The sequence below is a fragment of the Pan troglodytes genome, chromosome 1 (genome assembly GCF_028858775.2).
Source record: "Pan troglodytes isolate AG18354 chromosome 1, NHGRI_mPanTro3-v2.0_pri, whole genome shotgun sequence".
Lineage (NCBI taxonomy): Eukaryota > Metazoa > Chordata > Mammalia > Primates > Hominidae > Pan > Pan troglodytes.
Genome location: NC_072398.2, coordinates 208,045,125 through 208,069,950, shown reverse-complemented (window position 1 = coordinate 208,069,950; position 24,826 = coordinate 208,045,125). Strand labels below are relative to the sequence as shown.

At 48.9% G+C, this 24,826-nt stretch overlaps 1 protein-coding gene across 1 annotated transcript; it reads right to left on the bottom strand.

Moving 5' to 3' along the window:
* Window positions 1–1,953: 1,953 nt before the first annotated feature.
* On the bottom strand, window positions 1,954–21,762 carry LACTBL1 (lactamase beta like 1). Its single transcript, XM_016950315.3, has 8 exons — window positions 21,668–21,762; window positions 21,201–21,327; window positions 14,180–14,315; window positions 12,015–12,124; window positions 8,844–9,001; window positions 7,588–7,823; window positions 4,241–4,346; window positions 1,954–2,935 (listed from the first exon to the last, which is right to left on the bottom strand). Exons 2-8 carry the CDS (start codon window positions 21,210–21,212, stop codon window positions 1,954–1,956), a joined length of 1,740 nt encoding a protein of 579 aa, XP_016805804.3. The 5' UTR covers window positions 21,213–21,327; window positions 21,668–21,762.
* Window positions 21,763–24,826: the final 3,064 nt, after the last annotated feature.

The window sequence follows — 24,826 nt, the reverse complement described above, 5'->3', positions numbered from 1 at the left end:
TGGATCACAAGGTCAGGAGATCGAAACCATCCTGGCTAACATGTTGAAACCCCGTCTCTACTAAAAAAAAATCCAAAAAAAATTAGCCAGGCATGGTGGTGGGCACCTGTAGTCCCAGCTACTTGGGAGGCTGAGGCAGGACAATGGCATGAACCTGGGAGGCGGAGCTTGCAGTGAGCCGAGATCGCACCACTGCAATCCAGCCTGGGTAACAGAGTGAGACTCCGTCTTAAAAAAAAAAAAAAGAATATAAAATGATACACATATTTTGGAAAACTGCATAGCAGTCACACCTAGATAGCTACCCGAGACAAATGAAAGCATGTATTGACACACAGACTTGTATAGGAATGCTTTTTCATAATGGCCCTAATCTGGAGACAACCCAAATGTTCACCAACAGAGAAATGGATAAACAAATTGTGGCATATATGAGCAATAGAATAAAAACAATAAACTATTGGCTGGGCGCGGTGGCTCACACCTGTAATCCCAGCAGTGTGGGAGGCCAAGGCAGGCAGATCACAAGTCCAAGAGATCGAGACCAGCCTGGCTAACATGGTGAAACCCCGTCTCTACTAAAAATACAAAAACTAGCTGGGCGTGGTGGCGCGTGCCTGTAGTCCCAGCTACTCGGGGGGCTGAGGCAGGGGAATTGCTTGAACCAGGGAGGCGGAGGTTGCAGTGAGCTGAGATCGCGCCACTGCACTCCAGCCTGGGCGACAGAGTGAGACTCCCTCAAAAAAAAACAAAAACAAAAACAAAAGCAATCAACTATTGATACACACACAGACATGAATGAACCTCAAAACCAGCGTGGTGAGCAAAAGAAGACAGACACAAAAGACTCCACCATATGGTTCCATTTGTATGAAATTCTAGAACAGGCAAAGCTAATCTATAGTGACAGGAAGCAGATCGGTAGTTGCCTGAGGCTAGGTGAGAAAGAGAACTGACTCCAAAGGAGTAGGGGGAAATCTTGGGGGTGATGAAATTTTCTATATCTTGATTGTGGTGGTGGGTATAAATATTTGTCAAAATCACCCAATGGTACTCCAAACATGTGTATTTCATTTTATGTAAGTTATAATTCAATAAGGTTGATTTTTATTTTTATTTTTTTGACAGGGTATTGCTCTGTCACTCATGCTGGAGTGCAGTGGCACGAACACGAGTCACTGCAGCTTCCAACTCCTAGACTCAAGTGATCCTCCTGCCTCAGCCTCCTGAGTAGCTGGGACTACAGGACACCATGCCCAGCTAATTTTTATTTTATTTCTGTAGAGATGGGGTCTCACCATGTTGCCCAGGCTTAGGTTGATTTTTTTTTTTTTTTGAGATGGAGTCCCACTCTGTTGCCCAGGCTGGAGGCAATGGCGCAATCTTGGCTCACTGCAACCTCCGCCTTCCAGGTTCAAGCGTTTCTCCTGTCTCAGCCTCCCCATTAGCTGGGATTACAGGCACCCTCCACCATGCCTGGCTAATTTTTGTATTTTTTAGTAGAGCCGGGGTTTCACCATGTTGGCCTGGCTGGTCTCGAACTCCTGACCGCAAGTGATCCGCCCGCCAAGGCCTCCCAACGTGCTGGGATTACAGGCGTGAGCCACCGCGCCCAGCTGCTTAGGTTTATTTTTAAAAGACAAAATACAAGTCCATATTTTGTTTTAGATTCAGCAGGCACAAAAGTACTGTTTCGATGCTTAAATTTTTGGTTGCCTGTTAAAGTTTCTAAATGCTTACTCTTAATGCCTGTACTTAATCCTTCCTCCCCTATAGATGTGGAGAAATTTGAATTTCTGGCTGTGGTCCACGACCACACTTTGAGTAGCATCACCCTACCCCACTTTGCCAACTACCCGGGTTCTCCAACAGGCATTCCCGCAGCCTCCCCTTCCAAACCTTACTCTAGAAAGCTGGGAGGCAGGGACAGGGGGGTCCAGGCAAAGCCCGGGGTCACTGGGTCTTGAACACCGGCTTGCCCTGCAGCCGCAGCACTCTGTACGTGTTGAGGCCGGGCACGTCGAAGCCGGGTGACAGCCCGTGGTGATCCAAGGGGTAGAAGTTGACCAGCTGCCCGTGCTGGGCCTCGAGCGAGAGCCACGCGTCGCCGAGTGGCAGTGCGCAGGGGAACTCGCGGGCCACGTGCAGCTGGAAGACGCGGCCGTGCAGATGGCGCAGCGCCAGGGTGCGGAACGCTGGAGGCACCAGCGCCTCCACGCGCGGCCCGAACTGGCGCAGGCGCAGCTCTCCCGCGGGCCCGGCGCACACCTCGTAGAAGGTCAGGTTGGCGAAGGTGAAGTGGCCGGCGAAGGGGCGCGCGCTGGGCGGCGGAGCCGGGCCGGGCTCGGCCTCCCGGAGGGCGCGCTCCAGGGCGGGCAGGAGCTCATCGTAGGCCCGCGCCACCAGGTCGGGCCCGGGCGGCCGTGGCCCTGCCAGAAGCAGCACTAGGCCCAGACGCAGCGGGGGCACCAGCGAGAAGGTGGCGGCGTAGCCGTCCAGGTCGCCGTCCTTGCGCACCACGCGGTAGCCCCGCTGCGCGTGGAACTCCCACGGCGTGCCCGTCTCGTTGGCGAAGTAGGCGCCCGGGCAGGCCAGCAGCGGCGCCAGCAGCGTCTTGGCCGCGTCGGGCCGCAGGAGCCGCCGGGGTCCGCCGCCCAGGAGCGCCACGGCCAGCTTGGCCAGGTCGGCGGCGGTAGAGTACATCTGGCCCGACGGCCGGTACCAGCCCAGGTCATAGAGGGGCGCCGGCCGCCCGCTGCCGTAGAAGCCCGCTGCCAGGCACGCGCGCACGTCGGGCGTGAGGTCAAAGCCCGTGTCTGCCATCCCCAGCGGCTCCAGCACGTTCTCCGAGACCCAGCGCTGGTAGTCGCCCTGGGCGGTGTGAGCTGCCAGGACGTGGGCCAGGAGCGAGAAGGCCAGCGTGCTGTAATGGCATCTGGAAGGAGAGCAGTGGCAAGTGGGACGGGGCCCTTCCTCACCCGCCCGCGCTGTCTGAAATGCCACCAGTTTCATGGGACTGGGCGGGGCTGGGAAGGAACCTGCTCCCCTGCATCACAGGTGGTCAGACCTGGAAGAGACTTTGGAGCACTGACTCTAACTCTCTTCTACATCTGGGAAGACCAAGGCCCAGAGAGGGGCAGGGAATTGCCCAGGGTCATACAGCAGGATGGAGGAGAGCTGAGCTCAGCGGTGCACCTGGGAAAGCTGTCACACAAATCCTATTGGTCCTTCACACTTTAGTATGATTTATCTTATCTAATGGAAAATTAAAGGCTTACACTGCTCTGGGGAAACAAAAATGATAGTGACCATGTATGAGGCAAGGTCTCACCCCTCCCTTCTTCCAGGCTGTAGCAGACACCAGTAACCAGCAAGAGGCCTCTTTTCTTTCCCAGAGCAAATACAGTTTCAGAATCTCTAAAATAGTGCCTCAGAAAGGTGCAAGGATGGGTGAAAATTCACAGATTCTACTAGGCATTCCTGAACTCTGGGCCAACTTCCTTATTTTTGCAGATAAGGAAGATTAGTTAGATGAGTTTCACAGAGATAAAGTGCACCACCCAAGGTCACATTGCAATAAGTTATTTGCAGAGCTGAGAGGAGGACTCCAGCCTGAAGATGTCCAAGCATCTCCTCTCTCTGCATCACCTGGATCATTTCTTCCTTAAGGGAAGTGGAGCCTGAGGTTCAGCATTTGGAGAAGCAGAGGGACAAATTTGGAAAAGGGTCACTGACCAGCGGCTCAGAAGAGGGCCCCTGAAGCCGGGGAGTGCCAGCTGTCCTCTGTCCAGCCCCACAGCCCCACTGCTCCCAGAGTGGGGCTTCTCTGTTCAGTGGCCACCCAGCTATCCACTCCCCACCTGGTCAGCAACCAGTTTATTTCCAACCTGGCAAAATCTGTATTCACCTTGCTTATTTGCTCACAGTGTCTCCCTCACAAGAGTACAAACTCCACGAGGAGCAAACCGGGTGTTTATCACCTTCTGGGCAAAGTAGGTGCTCAATAAATGTTAAGTGGGTGAATGGAAAAAACATTCCATTCAAACAGAACAGGATTCTGGGCCCAGCTCTCCCCTGTCTTGCTGGCCTCCCCTCTCTAGGCCTTGCCCTTTGCAGCTGGGGAGCAGGTCTCTCCCGGCTCTGCCAACCTAGGATGAGGTGATGTGGGCTCTTTGCCAGGCAGGTGTGTCTCCCCAGGAGGCTCCGAACATGAGGCTGGGCATCAGGGTATGCTCCTCACCTGGTTCCCGGGTCCACCACCAGCACATCATCCTTGAGCAGGTTCAGGGCCTCCTGGGTGCTGCCCTTCCACAGCAGTGAAGTGGAGCGCAGCCTTCTGGGCAGCCCTAGGGAGGAGCAGTGGTCAGACTTACTGGGCCGGGATGAGGGTGGGATGGTGGGCCCCTGGGTGCACTCCCTCCCCACCTTCCGTGAGTTGAGAGATAGCAACAACAAATCGGTTTTTTAAAAAAGAAAATCAGCCTAGCGTGGACTCCAGTCCTGCCTTCTCTTCCTGCCTGTGTGTCACTGGGCAGGTCACTGGGCCTCTCTGAGCCCCAGTCCTTCATCTGTAATATAAGGGAAATAATCCTTGTACCCAAGGGCTGATTAGATTACATTAGATAAAATGTTTAGTATGGTGCCTGGCACATACTAACTGCTCAAAAAATAATTGCTATCATCAACTATAGAAAGTTTGGGGCCGGGCGCGGTGGCTCACGCCTGTAATCCCAACACTTTGGGAGGCCAAGGTGGGCGGATTGCCTGAGGTCAGGAGTTCAAGACCACACTGGCCAACATGGTGAAACCCCATCTCTTCTAAAAATACAAAAAAATTAGCTGGACATCTTGGCATGCACTTGTAATCCCAGCTACTCAGGAGGTTGAGGCAGGGGAATTGCTTGAACCAGAGAGGTGGAGGTTGCAGTGAGCCGAGATCGCACCACTGCACTCCAGCCTGGGTGACAGAGTGAAACTCCATCTCAAAAAAAAAAAAAAAAAGAGTTTGGTCCAGGTGTGGTGGCTCACACCTGTAATCCCAACACTTTGGGAGGCTGAGGCGGGAGGATCACTTGAGGCCTGGAGTTTGAGACCAGCCTTGGCACCATAGCAAGACCCTATCTCTACAAAAAATAAATAATTAGCTGGACTCAGTGGCACGTGCCTATAGTCCTAGCTTCTTGGGAGGCTGAGGCAGGAGGATTGCTTGAGCCCAGGAGGCCAGGTTGCAGTGGGCCATATTCATGCCACTGCACTCCAGCATGGGAAACAGAGTGAGACCCTGCCAAAAGAAGGAGAAGGAGAAGGAGAAAGAGGAGGAGGAGGAAGGAGCCCCAGTTCTGTGTGTGGGAGTGACACCAACCACATCCATTGACTGAGACTCAGGCCTGAATACACTTTGTAAAATGATGACACGGTGGGCACTTGAGGGATTCCTACCTTTTGGAGTTGATGGGTTTATGACTGCAGATATGACCAAAGGCGTTTGGGGCGGGGCAGACAGTACCTGTCTTCTCCCCCTTACCTGTGTCAATCACAGCAAAACCCAGCACCCCTCCCTCTAAAGGCCAACAGAGGGTCCTTCAGAAGCTTTCAGAGCAATCCCTCCGCATCCGCCTTGCTCTGTTCCTGATCCCGCCCTGCCCAATTCCCGTGCCCCAGCTTCATCTTCCAGTGCCAGCCTGCTCCTGCCCCCAACCTTGTCGACTTCATCTTGACTTGTTATCATAGCTTTATGATTATAAAATAATTTATTTTAATAAGTAATTAATTTACATGATTTAAGATTCAAAGGAAATCAAAGAGTATACAGTGGAAAATTTTCGTCTTACCCTTCTCCCTAGCTACCCATTTCCCCTCCCTAGAGGCAACCTAATGTTTCAATCTCTTTAGCTCCCTTCCAAAGATATTTGATGCATATATAAGCTAATATATACTACATACTTGTATTATATAATATGTACATTACACATATTCATATACACATATCCATTATATATGTATATATTATTTTAATTATTTATATGGTAGCATACAAAATATGCTGTTACATGCTTTTTTCCTACTTAGTATTCTATCTTATTCCATCTCAGTACACGCAGAACATGATTATCCTTTTTTTAGGTCTATACATTGTTTGATTGTACAGCTGTGTTCATTTAGCCACTCCCCTATTGATGGACATTTAGGTTGTTTCAGTCTTTTGCTATTACAAACAGTGCTGTAGTGATCAACTGTGTATTATACATCCCCCATGCCAGACATAGGTGAGTACATCTGTAAGAGAATTTCCTAGAAATGAAATTGCTGAGTCAAGGGGGACATACATTTTAAATTGTGATATTACCAATTGCCCTCCATACGGCTGCACCAATTTAAATTCCCAGCATTGATGGGTAAGAAGGTCTGTTTTACCACAACCTCAGCAACTCAGGGCGTCATCATGTTCATCTTTGCCAATCTGATGGAGGAAAACATGTCTCAGTGTAGGTTTAATTTACATTTATGTTGTTATGAATGAAGTTGAGCACCTTTTAATATTTCTTAATATTCTTTTTTTTTTTTTTTTTTGAGACAGAGTTTCTCTCTAGTCACCCAGGCTGGAGTGCAATGACGCGATCTCAGCTCACTGCAACCTCTGCCTTCCAGGTTCAAGCGATTCTCCTGCCTCAGCCTCTGGAGTAGCTGGGATTACAGGTGCAAGCCACCACACCCAGATAATTTTTTGTATTTTTAGTAGAGACAGCGTTTCACCATGTTGGCCAGGCTGGTCTGGAATTCCTGAGCTCAGGTGGTCCGCCTGCCTCAACCTTCCAAAGTGCTGGGATTAAAGGCGTGAGCCACCACGCCCAGCCCTTAATATTCTTAAGAGTATTTTCTGTGAGCTCTCAATTCTGTTCCTCTCCTTTACCCATTTTTCTGCTGGGCTGTTGGTCTTTGTAATAATTTGTAGGTGACTTTTATATATTAAGGGAAATTAGGTCTTCTGTGTAGAATTGTTTACAAATATAAACTTTTTTTCTTTTTAGAGACTGGATCTTACTATGTCATTAATCATAGCTCGGTGCAGCCTTCAACTCCTGGGCTCAAGTGATCCTCCCACCTCAGCCTCCTGAGTAGCTAAGACTACAAGTGTGTACCACCATGCCTGGGCTGTTTTTAAAAATTTTTAGAGATAGGGTCTTACTATGTTGCCCAGACTGGCTTAGAATTACTGGGCTCGAGTGATCCTCCCACCTCGGCCTCCCAAAGCACTGGGGTGACAGGCATGAGCCACTGAGCCTGGCCACATATTGACTCGTTGACTTGCTCTTGCCTTATCAACTTCATTTTGACCTGCACTGATGGGTAAGACCTGCCAACTCATCTTGATGTTTCTACTTGGTCTAAATTTCCAGGCTTCAGTTCAGCTTTTACCTCGAGAGATGTTTCTTTCCCTGGCCCACCACCCACATCCCATGAGAGGGACGTAGGGCCAGTTCAGGAAGCAGAGCCAAGAGTGAGCCCAGCCTGGCTGGATGAGAACCTGTTCCTCAGCTTCCCCACCTGAAATGGTTTGGGTCAGCCTGAGTCAGTTCTGAGACTCACCTGAGAGTTGGCTGGCCATCCTTCGAAGGGTGACAGGTGAAGGCCTTGGGGCGGGGCCCACCTGCTCCAGCCCGTCCATCAGGCCCTGCTGTTCGGCTGATGCCAGGCCCAGCGGGTTGTTAATGGTGAAGGTGCTGGCATACCGCTCCAGAGGGTCATCTAGGGAGGCCACGATGCCCTCCTCCCACAGACGGTACAGCATGAGGACAGGAAAGATCTTGGAGATGCTGGAGATCCTAGATAATGTTGGGAATACAAGCAGTCAAAGGGCATCCTGTTGGCCCCACAACCCACCTCCTGCCCCCATCCTGCAACTTTTTAGTGTTCTAGAAAAGCACTGCATCCCTGCTTAAGTCAACATCTCCAACAGAAATTAACCAGCCTCTGTGGAGCTGCCTTTGGGATGCTTGAGAACGTAACCAGAAGCTGAGGGGCTGAGGTGGGATGGATATCCTGGGCCAGGCTCTTTTCCAGCCATTTCCCATTCAGGGACAGACCTGGGTTTGGATGGTGTCTCTGCCTCTCACTGGCCATGTGGCCTTAGGCAAGTTTCTAGACCCATCTAAGATTCAGTTTCATTGCCTGCTTCACCGGTTGTATTAATAAAAGGATGGAACGAGGTTGTGCATGCAAAGTGCCTGTCTACATTCCTAGGAGGTGGTAAGTGCTCAGTACATGCTAGCACATATAACTGTTGGCCCCATGCCTGGCACAAAGCAGGTGCAATTTAAATGTAATTCCCTCAGGACTCCTGTAAAACCCACAGTGTCCCCAGGAACAAATGTGTTCACTCTGCATCATGAACTTTGAGGATCTGCAGGCAGCATGCAGAAGGGGAGACTCCAGATATGCAACAGAATGTCCCCATCTGTTTTCATCTGGGCCACTGCTGCCACTTGACAGGGACCTGGGGCAAGGACCTAGGAACTGGTTATGGTTCCTTTGTGGCACACGGTCAGGGTTGGGGGGATGGGCACAAGGTAACCTTTTCTAGTTTGGTAGGTTTAGGGCTAAGGTTCTTTCCAGAAGGGATTCCTTCCTGACCTTTTACCCCTGTGATGTAACATTGGGCACTCACTGGACTTCAGTCCTCTCTGGACTTCGGTCTCCTCTTCTATAAAACTGTCAAGACTTCATAATAGGCCCTGGCAGATTAGACCCCAGCCATGATTCTCTTCAGTATCCTTACCTCCTAGGTCTCCCTTGCCCTCCCATCCCTTACCCCTCCACAGGACCCTAGAGATCACCCAGCTGACCTGTACATGGTGTACTCATTGGGGGCCCCAGAAGCCGGGTCTGAGCCATTCTTCTTCCCAAAGTTCCCTGTCCAGAGCACAGTGTCATTGTAGATGACAACTGCAGACATGGCAGCCACGCCTGGGGTAGACATTGCCTGGCGCAGGATCTGGTCCACCTTGAGGGAGAAGAACGGGTGCAGTGACAGGCCCCCCTGCCCTCACCCTCAGTAATCATCTGCAAAGCCATCCTCTTCCATAGTCACACCCTGCATGCAGCACCCCAGTGAGCCTCCAAACTATGCCCCATTGGCTGGGGCCCCCACTGTTGGGCTTCTTCATAAGATGTTTTCTCAAAGAAACAGTTTCTTAGCAAAATAAAAAAGGAGAGGGGGTTAAAACGACTGCTTTAAGGCCGGGCATGGTGGCTCATGCCTGTAATCTTAGCACTTTGGGAAGCCAAGGCGGGTGGATCACCTGAGGTCAGGAGTTCGAGACCAGCCTGGCCAACATGGTGAAACCCTGTCTCTACTAAAAATACAAAAAATTAGCTGGGCATGGTGGCGGGCACCTGTAATCCCAGCTACTTGGGAGGCTGAGGCAGGAGAATCACTTGAACCCAGGAGGCGGAGGTTGCAGTGAGCCAAGATCTCGCCACTGTACTCCAGCCCAGGCAACAAGAGCGAAACTCCGTCTCAAAAAAACAAAAAAACAACAAAAAAAAAACCAGCTACTGCTTTAGTCAAACCCATGTCTGACGCCCTAAAAAACCTCCAATAGGCCTAGCCTGAACCCCTAGTGTTGGGGAATTCACTATTAATGCAGTGCCTGTAGGCCCTCTTTGCACATTTGTTTGGTTATTTATTTATTTATTTTATTTGTTTTTAGATGAAGTCTCACCCTGTCACCCAGGCTAGAGTGCAGTGGCTCAAGCACAGCTCACTGCAGCCTCAACCTTCCAGGCTCCAGTGATCCTCCCGCCTCAACCTGTGGAGTAGCTAGGAGTACAGGCACATGCTACCACACCCAGTTAATTTTTTAATTTTTTGTAGAGACGGCGTCTCACCGTGTAGACCAGGGTGGTCTCCAACTCCTGACCTCAAGCAGTCTTCCCACCTCAGCCTCCCAACATGCTGTGATTACAGGTGTGAGCCGCCTCACCTAGCCTGAACATTTATTGAAAATACCTCATCATTTTCAATGATGAAGTGCAATGATGATGATAACAGCTGACATTTATTGGACATTTAGAATGTGCCAGGCATGGCATAAAGTGATTTTCATACATTGTCTCCTTTCATCCTCGTGAGTCAGTGCTAATTTCTGCCCATTTTACAGATGAGAAATGAGAGCCTATGAGATATGAGGTGACTTGCCCAAGTGGCTACTGGCTGATGGAATCAAGATTGGAACCCTGTGCTAAGTCCAGCCCCACTTCTTTTTTTGTTGTTTTGGTTTTTTGTTTTTTGAGACCAGAGTCTCGCTCTGTCACCCAGGCTGGAGTTTAGTGACATCACTTCTGCTCACCGTAAACTCCACCTCCTGGGTTCAAGCGATTCTCCTGCCTCAGCCCCCCGAGTAGCTGGGATTACAGTCATATGCCACCATGTGTGGCTAATTTTTATATTTTTAGTAGAGACAGGGTTTCACCATGTTGGCCAGGCTGGTCTCGAACTCCTGACCTCAGGTGATCCGGCCGCCTCAGCCTCCCAAAGTGCTGGGATTATAAGCACGAGCCACCACACCTGGTCCCTACGTCTTAATTAACTGCTGGACCACCTTGCCAAGTGATTTTACATATCCTTGGCTGAGCTCGGTCCACCTCCACTTCCCATCCCTGCACTAACTTTGCCTTTCTTTTCCTCGCTCTGTCGCCCTGGCTGGAGTGCAGTGGCACGATCTCGGCTCACTGCAACCTCCACCTCCTGGGTTCAAGCGATTCTTCTGCCTCAGCCTCCTGAGGAGCTGGGATTACAGGCATATGCCACCAAGCCTGGCTGATTTTTTATATTGTTAGTAGAGACAGGCTTTCACCATGTTGGTCAGGCTGCTCTTGAACTCCTTACCTCGTGATCCACCCATCTCGGCCTCCCAAAGTGCTGGGGTTACAGGTGTGAGCCACCGCGCCCGGCTCTAACTTTGCCTTTCTGAGCCTCTGTCTCCTTCTCTATAGATAGGGACTCATGAGGAATGCATGTAAGTGGTTACATGGCAATGGTGCATTCCAGGTGCTCAACAGAAGGCAGCATGGTTATTATTGTTGCTTTTATGAAAATTTGCTATAACTCCTGAAAGCCACATAGCACCCTTCTGCTCTCTCCCCTTCACAAAAAACTTTCAGGTATTTGCAAGCAGTGATTTTTGTCTCTGCATTGGCCCACACGTTCCCTTCTCAGGAGTCAACAGCCCTTTCCCTGTAACTGTTCCTCGGATGATAGTTTTGAGTCTCCCCAACAATGCTGCGGCTCATATTCTTCTGATCATGTTTCACTCGTCTCCATGTCTCCCATGGTGGGTGACCCAAGTGGCTGGGCTCTGACTGGCACAGACTAGAGCTGACTGACACCTGCCTCTAGGGTTTGGCCATCCTGCAATGGTAAATGTTGTGTTGGGGAGCATGGAGTGTTTAATCATATCACGGTGGCCTCTGCAATGTGGGCTCTGTCATCCTCTCCTGTCTCAGCTTCCCTACTTCCCACCTATGGCCTCTCAGTTCTCTTTATGTGTCATATACTTTCTGCAGCCTCCAGGCCCTTCCACATGCTGTTCCATCTGTCTGGAGCACACCTCTCCGTCCCCAGGGTCCCTCACCACACACATGTCATCTGGGTATCTGCTACTTATTCACATCTCAGCCTAGACACCACTTCCTCCAGAAGGAGGAACTGACCCTAAGGCCTGTTCCTTTGTGCCCCAAAGTCCCCTAAACTTTTCTTACCCTCACTCTTGCCCAGGATTATAAATGTTTGGTATCTTCACTGTTCCTCTCGCTTCCAGATTAGTAATTTCTTGACAGCAGGTCAGTGTCTTCTTCCTGCCATATCCATAGTGCCTAGCACAGAGTTGATGCTCAAGAAATACATGTTGGACAGATGAATGAATGAATGCCACTGCCAGCACAGAGGGACTGCCCTCCCCTTCATCACCCAGGCCCAGCCCACATGCCCAGTTTCCTCCTGGGTCATCACTGACCTTTTCCAGGGCCTCCTTCAACACGGGGAGTGGGTGAGCCAGGGGCACGGGCTCAGGGTGCCGGGGACACATCCTCACAGGGGCAGAGGTCTCCTCTGGTCCCAGGGAACCTGGAGGGAACATCACATGGTGAGGAGGGGACAGAGATCAGGATAGGAATCTAGGGGGAAAGTGGCAGTAAAGGCCAGAACAGTGCCTCAAGGACAGCCCTCCCCAGCCGAGCCGAGCCAGGGGATATCCGGGTGCAGAGCCCAGCCCTAGCCCCTGACGGGCCTAGGGAGCAGAGTGTGCCCTTGGGGAGGAGGCACAGCCCTGCAGGCCACAGCTCCTGGTTAGTGGTCACTGTACTCCCCTCTCTCTTGCTTAACCAGCTTCCCATCTCCTGTGGTCAGTGGACTTAGACCATTCTGGCTGCGTGGGGCAGGCTCAGCCACATCTGTCTGTCTGACCTGCTCTCATCCTGATTATGTGTTTGGGTGGACTTCGAGCCCCACTTAGGACCCAGGCCTAAACCACAGCAACAACTCATTCTCTCACCAGAGCTGAGCATCAGGGCTTTGGGGGCCTGAGTCTGTTCTGCCTTTGTCCGGGTGTGTGGCTTCCTCGGCACCTCAGGGGAGAAGGTGAAGTGCTGGCAGGACAGGATTCAGGCTGTGATATCATCACAGCAGCACCCAAGCCTCTTCCTCTAAGGCTGGAGTGGGGTGTGAAGGGGGATGAGCATCCTCCAGGACTATTAATACATCCTCCTCGTCTTCCATTGCGCCCTGAGACTCCACCCAAAACTGAGACAAGTTCCCTGCGGTAGGTTTCATATGACCATAAATTCTTGAGACAGAGTCTCACCCTGTTGCCCAGGCTGGAGTACAATGGTGCGATCTCAGCTCACTGCAACCTCTGCCTCCCGGGTTCAAGCGATTCTCCTGCCTCAACCTCCCGAGTAGCTGGGACTACAGGCGTCCACCACCACGCCCAGCTCATTTTTGTATTTTTAGTAAAGCCAAGGTTTCACTATGTTGGTCAGGCTGGTCTTGAACTCCTGACCTCCGGTGATCCGCCTGCCTCGGCCTCCCAAAGTGCTGAGATTACAGGCATGAGCCACCGTGCTCAGCCATAAGACCATAAATTCTGTCAGCTCCTTCCACCTCCGAAGCTGGCTGGCTTTGTGACTTGCTTTGGCCAAAAGAATGAGGCGGAACAAATTGCGACCTTCCTAGGCTAAACCTTAAGGGGCTTACTCCCTGCGAACACTGCCACCTTGTGGACAGGTCTGGGATAGCGGTCTGGGATAGGAGTCCACGCTGAGGGAGACACCGCCCCCCCTCAACCCGACCCCCAAGCCGACTTGCCCAGTGCACCAGAGAGAGCCCAAGCTAGACCAGCAGCAGAGCTGCCAGCCAGCCCACAGAATCATGGGAAATAATCACTTGCTTTGTCTGAAGCCAGTAGGCTTTGGGGTGGTTTGTTACTTAGCAATAGATAACTGACGCAGACCCAAACAGGAAAATTACAAACCTTAGGGAGGATTTCTCAACAACCCCATGACATGGATTTCACAGAATAGGGTGGTCCCAGCTAGAGCCTAGGCTTTGCTCAGCCTGGGACCCAGGTAGGGGCTAGTGTCCACAGTGGTGCTCCTCCTGCTTTAATTGGCAAACAAAGGGCCTGGTAGGTATCACTAGCAGTGGTGGCTCCTTTATTGGGCCTTGACCCGTTCAGGAAGGAGAGGCTCCAAGGCTTGGCAGCTGCTGCCCCTGAACACCTGTGAGTTGTTCCTGTTGAGGTCTTAGATACAGCTGCAGGAAGGTCTTGAAAGGGGGCTGGAGCCTGGAGATTCCATCATGGTGGCCAAAGGCAGAGGAAGGGAAACACCGTTTGCTCTTCCTTTGGTGTCCTTGAATTTTACCCCCAAACTGGGTGTCTTGAAGAAACCCCAGTGGCATCAGGATCCTCATTTTATACACGAGGACATCGAGGCACAGAGAGGCAACAAGACTGTCCCAAAGATGCACAGCTAGTGAGAGCTGGACTCAGAATGGAGTCCAGAGCTTCTGAGTCTAAATCTTATGGTCCTCCCCTACACACTAGAATCAGGGGTGGCAGCTCAAAGCCCAGGAGGACCCAGGGGGCTATGGGGAGGAACTCAAGGCTGTCTCTGCACTCACCGGTCTTCAGCTTGGGGAGGTGATACTGCCACAGGAAGCAGCCAGTCATGACCACTGAGAGCAGGCAGAAGAAGCTGCAGATGGCGGGGAGGAGCCACTTCTTCTTCACTTTCAGCAAGTTGGGCCACCAGCCATCCTGGGAGAGCAAGGACATAAGGTACAGTCCCCTTGGGGGTCAGTCAGAGGGAAGAGAGGGACCCTAACCCTGGCCCCTCCTAGGCCTCAAGTTAGCCAGACATCACAAGATCCCATAGCTTTGGATAAATTTCACAGTTGTGAAACCAATGCCCTTCCCAGTGTGACTCTTTCAATAGTTCTGCCCTGCAAGAGCACCCACCCCTTTGCTTGCTGTACCTTGTTCCCCTATGGACTTAGTGAAATATCGTAAGACCAGCTGAAATGCCACCTCCTCCAGGAAGCTTTCCTCAACTCTCCTGTATTAGTCTGTTCTCACGCTGCTAATAAAGGCATACCCAAAACTGAGTAATTTATAAAGGAAAGAGGTTTAGTTGACTCACAGTTCAACATGGTTGGGGAGGCCTCAGAAAACTTGCAAGTATGACACATATTTCATTCTTCTACTTATATAAAATGTCTAGATAGACAACCCATAGAGACAGAAAGTACATTACGGGTTGCCAGGGGATGGGGGTAGCAAGGAATGAAGAGTCACTGCTAATGGCTATGAGTTTTTGTGGGGGTGATGAAAATGTTCTAAAATTGATTATGGTGCTAATGGCACAATCTTGTAAATATGCTATAACCACTGAATTGTACACTTAACAATGGTGAATTTTATGTCATATGAATTATATCTCAATACAATTCCTTGAAAATAATAGTACCTACTTGTATTCAGTTGCAAGGATTAAATGAGTTAATAAATTAGAACAGTAGCTGGCACACGGTAACACTACATATGTGTTAGCTATTATTGATTGCCTCCTATGTGCTAGGCACTGAGCCAGATATTGAGGGTATACTGATGAACAGAAAGGGACTCTTTCCTGCCTTTTGGAGGTTTACAGTTTTACGAGGAGATGGGTGTTAACCAAATACATTGCATTAACTCCTCCTTGCCTACCTCCCTTTCTCAAAGGCACATCTTCCACTTCTGTCCTACAAACGTGGTATTTCTCCCCCTTCCCTCCTCTATCCTCAGTACACACGCAATCCCTCGGTGGTGAATTACCAAATGAGAAATGAAAGGAGACATCACTACAGATCTTACAGAGAAGTATTATGAACAACTTTATACCAATCCATTTGACAGTTTAAATGTGGACAAATTCCCTGAAAGACGCAATCCCCAGGTGACCTCATGCACAAGGACACCAGCCACATGCTAATGGTTTCCGATTCTCTTCTGCCCAGCTCTCTCCCCTCTACTTCAGACTCCCATTTCAACTGCCTTCTGAGCATTTCCACCTGGAAGTCCTCAAGCACCTGGAACTCAACATCCAAAGCAGAAAACTCACTTGTTTCAACCCCTCCTCCTTCTCTCTTATTTTCAACATCACCTTATGGCACCTGCCTCCACTTAGTCATGCTTCAGGGTCTGCCTGGGCCCCTCTATCTCCTTCAATCCCTACCTCCAGCCAGTCATCAAGCCCTCCTGGCCTGTTACAATTAGAAAATATTTCAAGCTTACTGAAAAAAATACACTGGGCCCAGTGGCTCACTCCTATTATCCTAGCACTTTGGGGGGCCAAGATGGGAGGATCACTTGAGCCCAGGAGTTTGAGGCCAGCCTGGGCAACATAGTAAGACCCTTTCTCTACAAAAAAATTAAACATTGGCTGGGTGAAGTGGCTCACACCTGTAATCCTAGCACTTTGAGAGGCCAAGGCAGGTGGATCACTTGAGCCCAGGAGTTCAAAACCAGCTTGGGCAACATGGCAAATCTTCGCCTCTACGAAAAATACAAAAATTAGCCAGGTGTAGTGGTGTGTGCCTGTAATCCCAGCTACTCAAGAGGCTGAGGTGGGAAAATCACTTGAGCCTGGGAGGTGGAGGTTGCTGTGAGCCAAGATCACACCATTGCACTCCAGCCTAGATGGCAGAGTGAGACCCTGTCTCAAAATAAATAAATATAAAAATAAAAATTAGCCAGGTGTGGTGGTATATACCTGTGGTCCCAGCTACTCGGGAGTCTGAGGTGGGAGGATTGCTTGAACCTGGGAGGTCGTCGAGGCTGCAGTGAGCCATGATTGCACCACTACATGCCAGCCTGGATGACAGAGCAAGACCCTGTTTCTCTCTCTCTCTCTCTCTCTCTCTCTATATATATATATATACACACACACACACACGCACACACATACATATATATACACACACATATATACATATATATAATGGTGCCATACATATATATATAGAGAGAGAGAGAGAGACAGACAGACTTATAATGTAATGAATCCTTGGGCACTCAACACTAGACTTTGTTGAATCTTAACATTTTATCATATTTTCTCATATATTTACATTTTTCAAATATGCTATGTCCTTGCTTATTTACTTTGTCTGTTCAGTTTCCCCATCCCATAAGCATTGTTGTTTGTTTTGTTTACTGAGTTATTCCCAGTACCCAAAGCAGTTCCTGGAACATAGCAGACCCTAATAAATATTTGTTAAATGACTGACTGGATGAAAATAAAACATCCTAGGTGGAGTTGAAGTCCTCTGTGTACCTTTCATGGATCTCAGTCCCTTCCTGCTCTCCCCAAATGTAACACCCATGCTTGATCGTGGTGTTTATCATAATTTTGCACATGTTTATTCTTTTACTGTCTGTTTGTTTCCATAAACAGCATGTAGTATTGTTTTTTTTGAACGTAAATAAATGATTTCATACTGTATAATCCTCCTGCAACTTGCTTTTTATTCAGTTAGCTAACTACAGTTCTGGGTTATTCATTTTGACTTCTGTAGAGTGTGTTGTTGTATAAACATACTGGGTAGTGTAGTAGTTAGAGCCCGGGGCCAGACTACCTTAAAAACGTGACTATTTTACAGTCCAGTTGGGAATCCTGTGCTAGAAGTGAAATTTCTGGGTGGCAAGGTACAGCCGTCTTCAACTTAGCCACATACTATTCTGTTCCTCTCTAAAGTTGTCATTCCAATTTATGCTCGTCACACCTTTGATTCTCATTGCTATTAATATTTCTAATCTGCATCTTCTTGGTGACTAATAATGTTGAATACCTTTTCATGTATTTATTGTATGTATTTGGGTTTGATTTTCTGCAGTTGGACTGTTCTCCTTTGCCTGGTCTTTTTCTATTCTCTTTTCTTTACTTATTAGAGTTCTTCATATACTCTTGTTTGTGGCTTGATTTTCACTCTGTGTTGATAACTTTTGTGGAGAGACAGAATAGTGTAGTGGTGAATCCATGGCCAGATTGCCTGATTTGCAATCTTAGCTCAGCCACTTACCACTGTGTGACCTTAAGAAAATCACTTAACCTCCCTGTGCTTCTGTTTCCTCACCTGTAAAATGGGGATGATAATAGTGCCTAACTCATAAATTTGTAAGGATTAGATGAGTTGATGTATAAAAATAACATTGTCTGACACATTGTAAGCCCTGTTAGCTATTACGGTATTTGGGGATTGTTTTGAGACAGTCTCACTCTGTCACCCAGGCTGGAGCGCAGTGATGTGATCAGTTTTTGCATTGTTTGTAGAGACAGGGTCTCACTATGTTGCTCAGGCTGGTCTCAAACTCCTGGGCTCAAGCAATCCTCCCACCTTGACTTCTGAAAGTGCTGGGATTACAGGCATGAATCACTGTGCCTGGCCAACTATTACAGTATTTTTGAATAGGAGGGCTTTTGGTTTTGATTTTGGTTGTTGCCAAATTTATCAGTATTGTCTTTTTGTTTTGCATTGTGTATATGGTGCGTGTGTGTGCTTAAGAAATCTCTCTTTTCACAGAGGTCAGAAATAGAGGTTTTTGTACTTTTACACACAAAAGAATTTTTGGTTATAGAATAAAGCAGGGATCCAATTTTATTTTTCCATTTGGATAATCAATAGTCCAGCACTATTTATTAAATACACCAACCTGTCCCCCACTGACTCATATGCCAACTCTGAAATATATCAACAGTCTGTACATACTGACATCTGCCTTCTGGGCTCTGTTCCAGGAGAGTCTCGCTGAGTTTATGTTCCATCCCTCCCTGTCCAACCCTGCACTCTCTTCCACAACAAAGATCTCTCACATGTTGAGCACAGTGTGCCAGACGCTGTTCTACAGGAAACAATCTGGCAAGAGAGACTTTCTATGATCCGACTCCAGCGATCTCCGCCAGCCCATTCCCTGCCCCTCCCCTGCCCCCTGTGTCTTTATGCCCCCACCTCCCGCATCATTGCCCCTCTCTGTACTTTTGCACCTGCCATTCCCTGGGGCTGTGGTTTCCTTTTATCCTTTTCCATCAGACAAACTGTGTTCTTCCCTTAACACCCATAGGCATCTGTGAAGCCTTCTCATTCTCCCCCAGGCAGAGCCGCTCATGGTAACTGGCTACTACTGCCTTCTTTGTCTGGGTCCCTACAAGGTAAGGATTCTCTCCAGCACCAGCAGAGAATTCCCTCCTGGCTCTTATGCCTTGGACACCTAGTACCCCACCTGGCACTAGCAGGTTCTCAGGAAATTCTTTTGAACTTTACATGGTTCTGCAAGTTGAAAGACTTGGGTTCAAATCTTAGCTCCACTCCTGAGTCAGTTGTAACTCTGGACAAGTCTCTTCCCCTCTCTGAGCCTCTACTTCTCTAGCTGTTGAAGAGGGTTGGCTACTTGTAAAGAGTTTACTTTTACATCTGGAAATCTTGTGTGATTTCAAAAGTGTCTTTCAGCTGTAGAATCTAGGGTTCTCACTGAAATCATCTTTGGTCATAATATTCAAAGACTGGAAACAACCCAAATGCTCCTCAATTGGTGAGTAAATAGACAAACTATAGTACATCTATACAAGGGAATACTACTCAGCAATGTAAAGGAACGAGCTACTGATACATGCAATAATGTGGATGAACCTCAAAGGCATGATGCTAAGTGAAATAAGCCAGACTAAATGGCTACAGACTATAGAATACAACTCATAGAACATTCTGGAAAAAGCAAAATGATAGGAACAGAAAACAACTCAATGGTTGTCTGGAGGTAGGGATGGGGTAGACTACAAAAGAGCAGAAGGGACTTTGGGGAGGTCATGGAACTGTGCTATATGTTTATCGTGATGGTGGTTATGGGATTTTATACATTTGTTGAAAGTCATAGAACTCTGGGAGGCCAAGGCAGGAGGATCACTTGAGGCCAGGAGTTCAAGACCAGGCTGGGCAACATAGCAAGACTCTGCCTGTACAAAAAAATAGAAAAAAATTGCCAGGCCTGCTGGCATGCACCTGTAGTCCCAGCTACTTGGAAGGCTGAGGTGTGAGGATTGCTTGAGCCCAGGAATTAGAGGCCGTAGTGAGCTATGATCATGCCACTGCACTCCAGCCTGGGCAACAGAGCAAGACCCTGTCTCAAAAAAAAAAAAAAAAACAACTCATAGAACTGCACAGATTTTATTTCATGTAAATGATACCTCAGTTTTTATAAAATAAAGCAATTAAAGATCCCAGAAGCATTGGGATTCTCTACCTGTTGGAGGATTAACCCCAGAAACACAGGAGTGAATGGAAGGCTCTCAGATATTGCCACTGGATCATATGGAAGATACTCCCCTCCTGACATGAACACAGAGCTGCAGGGGCAGTGAGGACCCCTTGGTGGGAAGGCAGCCTGCTATCCCCTAACTGGCACCTAAGGTGTAACCAGCAGATCCTTAGCTTATTTTTAAGTGAAGAATAAAATTCAGAGGCATTAATTGACTTGCTGAGTCCATGGGCAGTGAATGGCAGAGCTGAGATTCAAGCTCTGTAATATGCACCACCCCCCTCCTCCTCAAAATGCAGCTGGGATCTCTGCACCCCCAATTTGTAGCCCTCTTCTGGGGCCTAGCCTCATCTCAAGTCTGTCTCCAATCTCAGGATTTATTCCAGCAGACCCGAAGGTGGGTCAGTATTTAATCTCTAAGCTGCTTGCCAGCTGCTCACAGTTTGACTTGCAGTAGCCACTAGAAATCTCTTTCCTTTCCCTTCCCAGCTGGAAATTGCTGGCAGTAGGGGAGGGCCCAGGAAGAACCAGGCTCTCCCAAACCCCACCTATAACACGGCTCCACCACCCCCTAACCCCTGCTCCTTCTCAGGTGTTCTGTGCCCCAATCACCCTCACCTCCTTCCTCATGCTCACGGCCCACTCTGGGACAACTACTCTTTGTCCAGTTATTCATTCAGAAAACAATCCCCGAGGGCTTGCTGTGCGCTGGGCCACATCTGCCCCCAAGGAGCCAGAAGGACAGTGGCATAATCAGACACAAGGGCCTGGGGCCAGGGAAGTAGGACTTGACTCTGGCTCTGCCGTTACTAGTTCTGGACAAATGACCTCACCCTTTTGAGTCTCAGATTTCTCATCTGCATAATGCAGATAACAATTGTTCCTACATCTTATAGGGTTTAGTTGAGAATAAATAAGATAGTGCATGCAAAGCCCATAGAGAGCTGTTCACCAGTTGGTAGCTAGAGGTGTAATAAAGGGCTTCAGGGCTCACAGATACAGATGAGCTCAGCCTAGGGGGAGGGAGGAGGAGGAGAGAGTCATTGAACAGGTAGTTAGGAATGAGCTTGGGTCACTCCAGGCAGAGGCCTCTGGGGATGTAAAAAGGAAGAGGAGTTAGTTTCTGGTTTGTTTTGATAATTCAGTGAGTTTATGTAAAACATTTGAAACTGTTCCTGGCCTGCAGGTGCAAGCTCTAGAGATGATGATGATGATGATGATGATGATGATGATGATGATGATGGTAACGTGGGGGGGATTTAGCCCAATATTTGAAGCCAGAAGGACGGTGGCATGGTCAGACATGTGTCAGAAGCTGACACATGGTGACAGCTTCTTGAGGCTGTGCCTCACCTGGGTCTTCATTCTCTCCAAGGCATGGAAGATTCTGGCTCTTTGAGGATTCAGGTCTACACCACAGGAGATCCCGTAAGCAGGAAACTGAGTCAGAGGAGTGAAGGCAAAAAGAGGTCCTGAGGGGCTGGAAAAAGAGGAGGGGGACAGAGAAAAGCTAGAAAACAAGGAGGGTAGACGAGGATGCGGGGGATCAAAGCAGCCCTCCTCTTCCCATGGCTCCCCCTCCCAGGTGAGAGAAACAGCAAGCTCAGAAACCCCTGCCAGGTGACCCAGCATCCCAGTTTGTCCAGGACTGTCTTGATTTTAGCACCGAAAGTCCTGCATTCCCAGAAACCCCTCAGTCCCAGGCAAACGGGACCATTGGTTACCCTGTGTGCCCCGCATTGAATTCCAGCTCCTCTTCCCCACCCCCAGCCTGCGGAGAACAATCTGGTCAGGCCCTCAGGCTCTTGGCCACAACTTACCCTCTTCAGAAGGTTCCAGCAAGAACAGGGCAGTTAGGGCCCCAGTTTGGCTGACAGTGCCTCTGGGAGTCCCCTGTGTTCCAGAGGACAGGAATGGCTTCCTGGGCTCTGAGGCACAGGCTTTACCAAGCTCTCCAGGGGCCGGCAGATGTGGCGCCTAATTTCCCCAGTGCTAATCCCTCAGAGTGCCTGCTGCCATGGGGATTAGCTTCTGGGGTCCCCAAGCAGCGGGGAAGCGGGGGAGATCTGTCAGGGAGCATTGGGTAACATCATGTGACCCGAGTGCTCCAGGCTGGTGAAGAAAGGAACACTCTCTCCAAAAGGAGTGTCTGCCAAACCCAGTGTGGAAAAGGGATGTCAGGAGGCCACCAGGGTCATTTCCAGCTGGGAAGGGAAAGGAGAGAGATTTCCAGGCTTGGTCTGACCCCACACAAGCTCCTCAGGCACCTCTGAGGAAACTGGAGCACGAAGGAACCTAGTCTAAGGACCACTGGGGTCAGCCTAGTTGTGAAATATTCAGGTAACCTGGGTCCAAATCTTAGTCTGTCACTGCCAGTGTGAGCCTGTGTGACCAGGGATCATAACCTCTTTGCCTCACATCTATAAAATGGGGACAATAATACTAGCTTGGTTAGCGTGCAGGTTAAATGGAATGCGCCCTTGAAGCAGGCAGCCCAGAACCCGGCACCTAGTAAGTGCTCCATAAATTTTGGCTTCTTGTCATGGACTTGGCTTTTTTTTTTTTAAAGACAAGAACAGCTGAGCATGGTGGCTTATGCCTGTAATCCCAGCACTTTGGGAGGCCAAGGCAGGAGGATGGCTTGAACCTAGGTGTTCGACATCAGCCTGGGCTGAGACCTCGTCTCTACAAAAAATTTAAAAATGGCCAAGTGTGGTGGTGTTGCCCTGTAGTCCCAGCTACTCTGGAGGTTGAAGCTGAAGCATTGTTTGAGCCTGGGAGGTGAAGGCTGCAGTGAGCCGAGATAAGATTATGCCAGTGCGCTCCATCCTGGATGACAGAGTGAGACTCTGTCTAAAAAAAAAAAAAAAAAAAAAGACAAAGTTGTGCTCTGTCACCTAGGCTGGAGTGCAGTGGTGCAATCAAAACTCACTGCAGCCTCCAACTCCTGGGCTCAAGTGACCCTCCTGCCTCAGCCTCCTGAGTATCTGAGACTACAAGCATGCACTACTATGCCCAGCTAATTATTATTTTTTAATTGCTTTTGGTACAGATGGGGGTCTCCCTTTTTTGCCCAGGCTAGTCTTAAACTCTTGGCCTCAAGTGATCCTCCCATATCTGCCTCCCAAAGTGCTGGGATTATAAGTGTAAACCAAAAATAAAATTCTAAGGCCCCCAACCATCTGAATGCACTTCCTCCTCAGCCAGCACATTCTTAAAATTTAACCTGAAAGACCGAAAGACTGGTTTAGGCCTTGACGGGGAGTAGGGGTCAAACGTGCCTCATCATACTTCTCCAGCATAACATCACATAACAAATAAGGAAAGAAATCAAAATAGTTTAACCCCAAATATATTTCCTTGTTATATCTTGAAATTGCCCTGCAAAGTTTGACTCTTGTGGGAAAAATCTACATTCTGTAGAGAATCCTCCTTTTCCTCTTCCATTTGCAGACCCAGGAGATAATCAACAGTCAGGAACCCTTTTAAGTCCCATAAGAAAACATTTTATAACCTATTCTCTCTGAAGCCTGCTAGCTATAAACTTCTTCTGCACAATAAAACTTTGGTCTCCCCAGTCTTTTATCTTAACCCAAACATTTCCTTTCTATTGATCTCAGGTCCTCAAACTCAACCAATTGTCAACTAGAACATTTTAAAATTTACCTATAGCCTGGAAGCCCCCACATCGAGTTGTCCCACCTTTCTAAACCAAACCAGTGTACATCTTAAATGTATTTGACTGATGTCTCATGCCTCCCTAAAATGTATAAAATCAGCCAGGTGCGGTGGCTCACGTCTGTAATCCTAGCACTTTGGGAGGCCGAGGCGGGCAGATTGCCTGAGCTCAGGAGTTCAAGATCAGCCAGAGCAACATAACAAAACCCTGTCTCTACTGAAAATACAAAACATTACCCGGGCGTGGTAGTGTGCACCTGTAATCCCAGCTACTTGGGAGGCTAAGGCAGGAGAATCACTTGAACCTGGGAAGCGGAGGTTGCAGCGAGCTGAGATCATGCCAGTGCTGTCCAGCCTGGGCAACAGAGCAAGACTGTCTCAAAAACAAAACAAAACAAAAAAAAAGCTGCACCCCAACCACCTTGGGCACATAATCTCAGGACCTCCTGAGGGCTGTGTCATGGGCCATGGTCACTCATATTTAGCTAATATTTCTCTTCAAGTATTTTATAGAGTTTGACTCTTTTTGTCGACATAGGTGTGAGCCACCACTCCCAGCCATGACCTGGCTTTTATGTCAAACTTCTACCTGGCCCCTATGGCAGATATCAGATCTCTCTCTGTGAACATTCTAGAAGATTTGCTATTGATTTTAGTTGATACAAAAGATAAAACATATATTCCTTCTCAACATTAGATGAGGTTGCACATTGGGGTTACTTGGAGAGCTCTTAAAAACCACTGGTGTCTGGGTCCCACTGCAGAGATCCCCAGAGGCGCAGCTTGGATGCCGCAGCCTTTGAAGACTCCTTGGTGATTCCACTGTGTGGCCAAGGTTGAGAATCAGTGCCCCAGATCAGTGTGTGTCCCACTTACTTGTGGGTAGGAGCATCCTAGCGATTGTGTTACATGGTAGGTTCTGAGCCAGTGAGTCGGGGTGGTATCTGAGAGCCTACATTTCTAACAAGCTCCTAGGTGATGCTGAGGCTGGTGTAAGGACCACACTTTGAGGAGCGAGGCTCCTCTGCAACTCACGGATCACACCAGCCTCCACCTCATTATTTCAACAGAGCCTTGAATTACTATCTCCTTCTACTAATGCTCAGGATCGGGGATGGATGGAGGCAAGCCTTCTAGATCTTCTTCTGTAGCCCCCATAGCCAAAAATCTGAGTGATTTTGTCCAAACTCCACATTGTATGGCTGGCAAAAGAGGCTCACAGAGGGGAAATGACTCACCAAGGTCACATAGCAAGTTTACTGACAACAATTGATCTGGGACCCAGGTCTTTTTCATTGCAC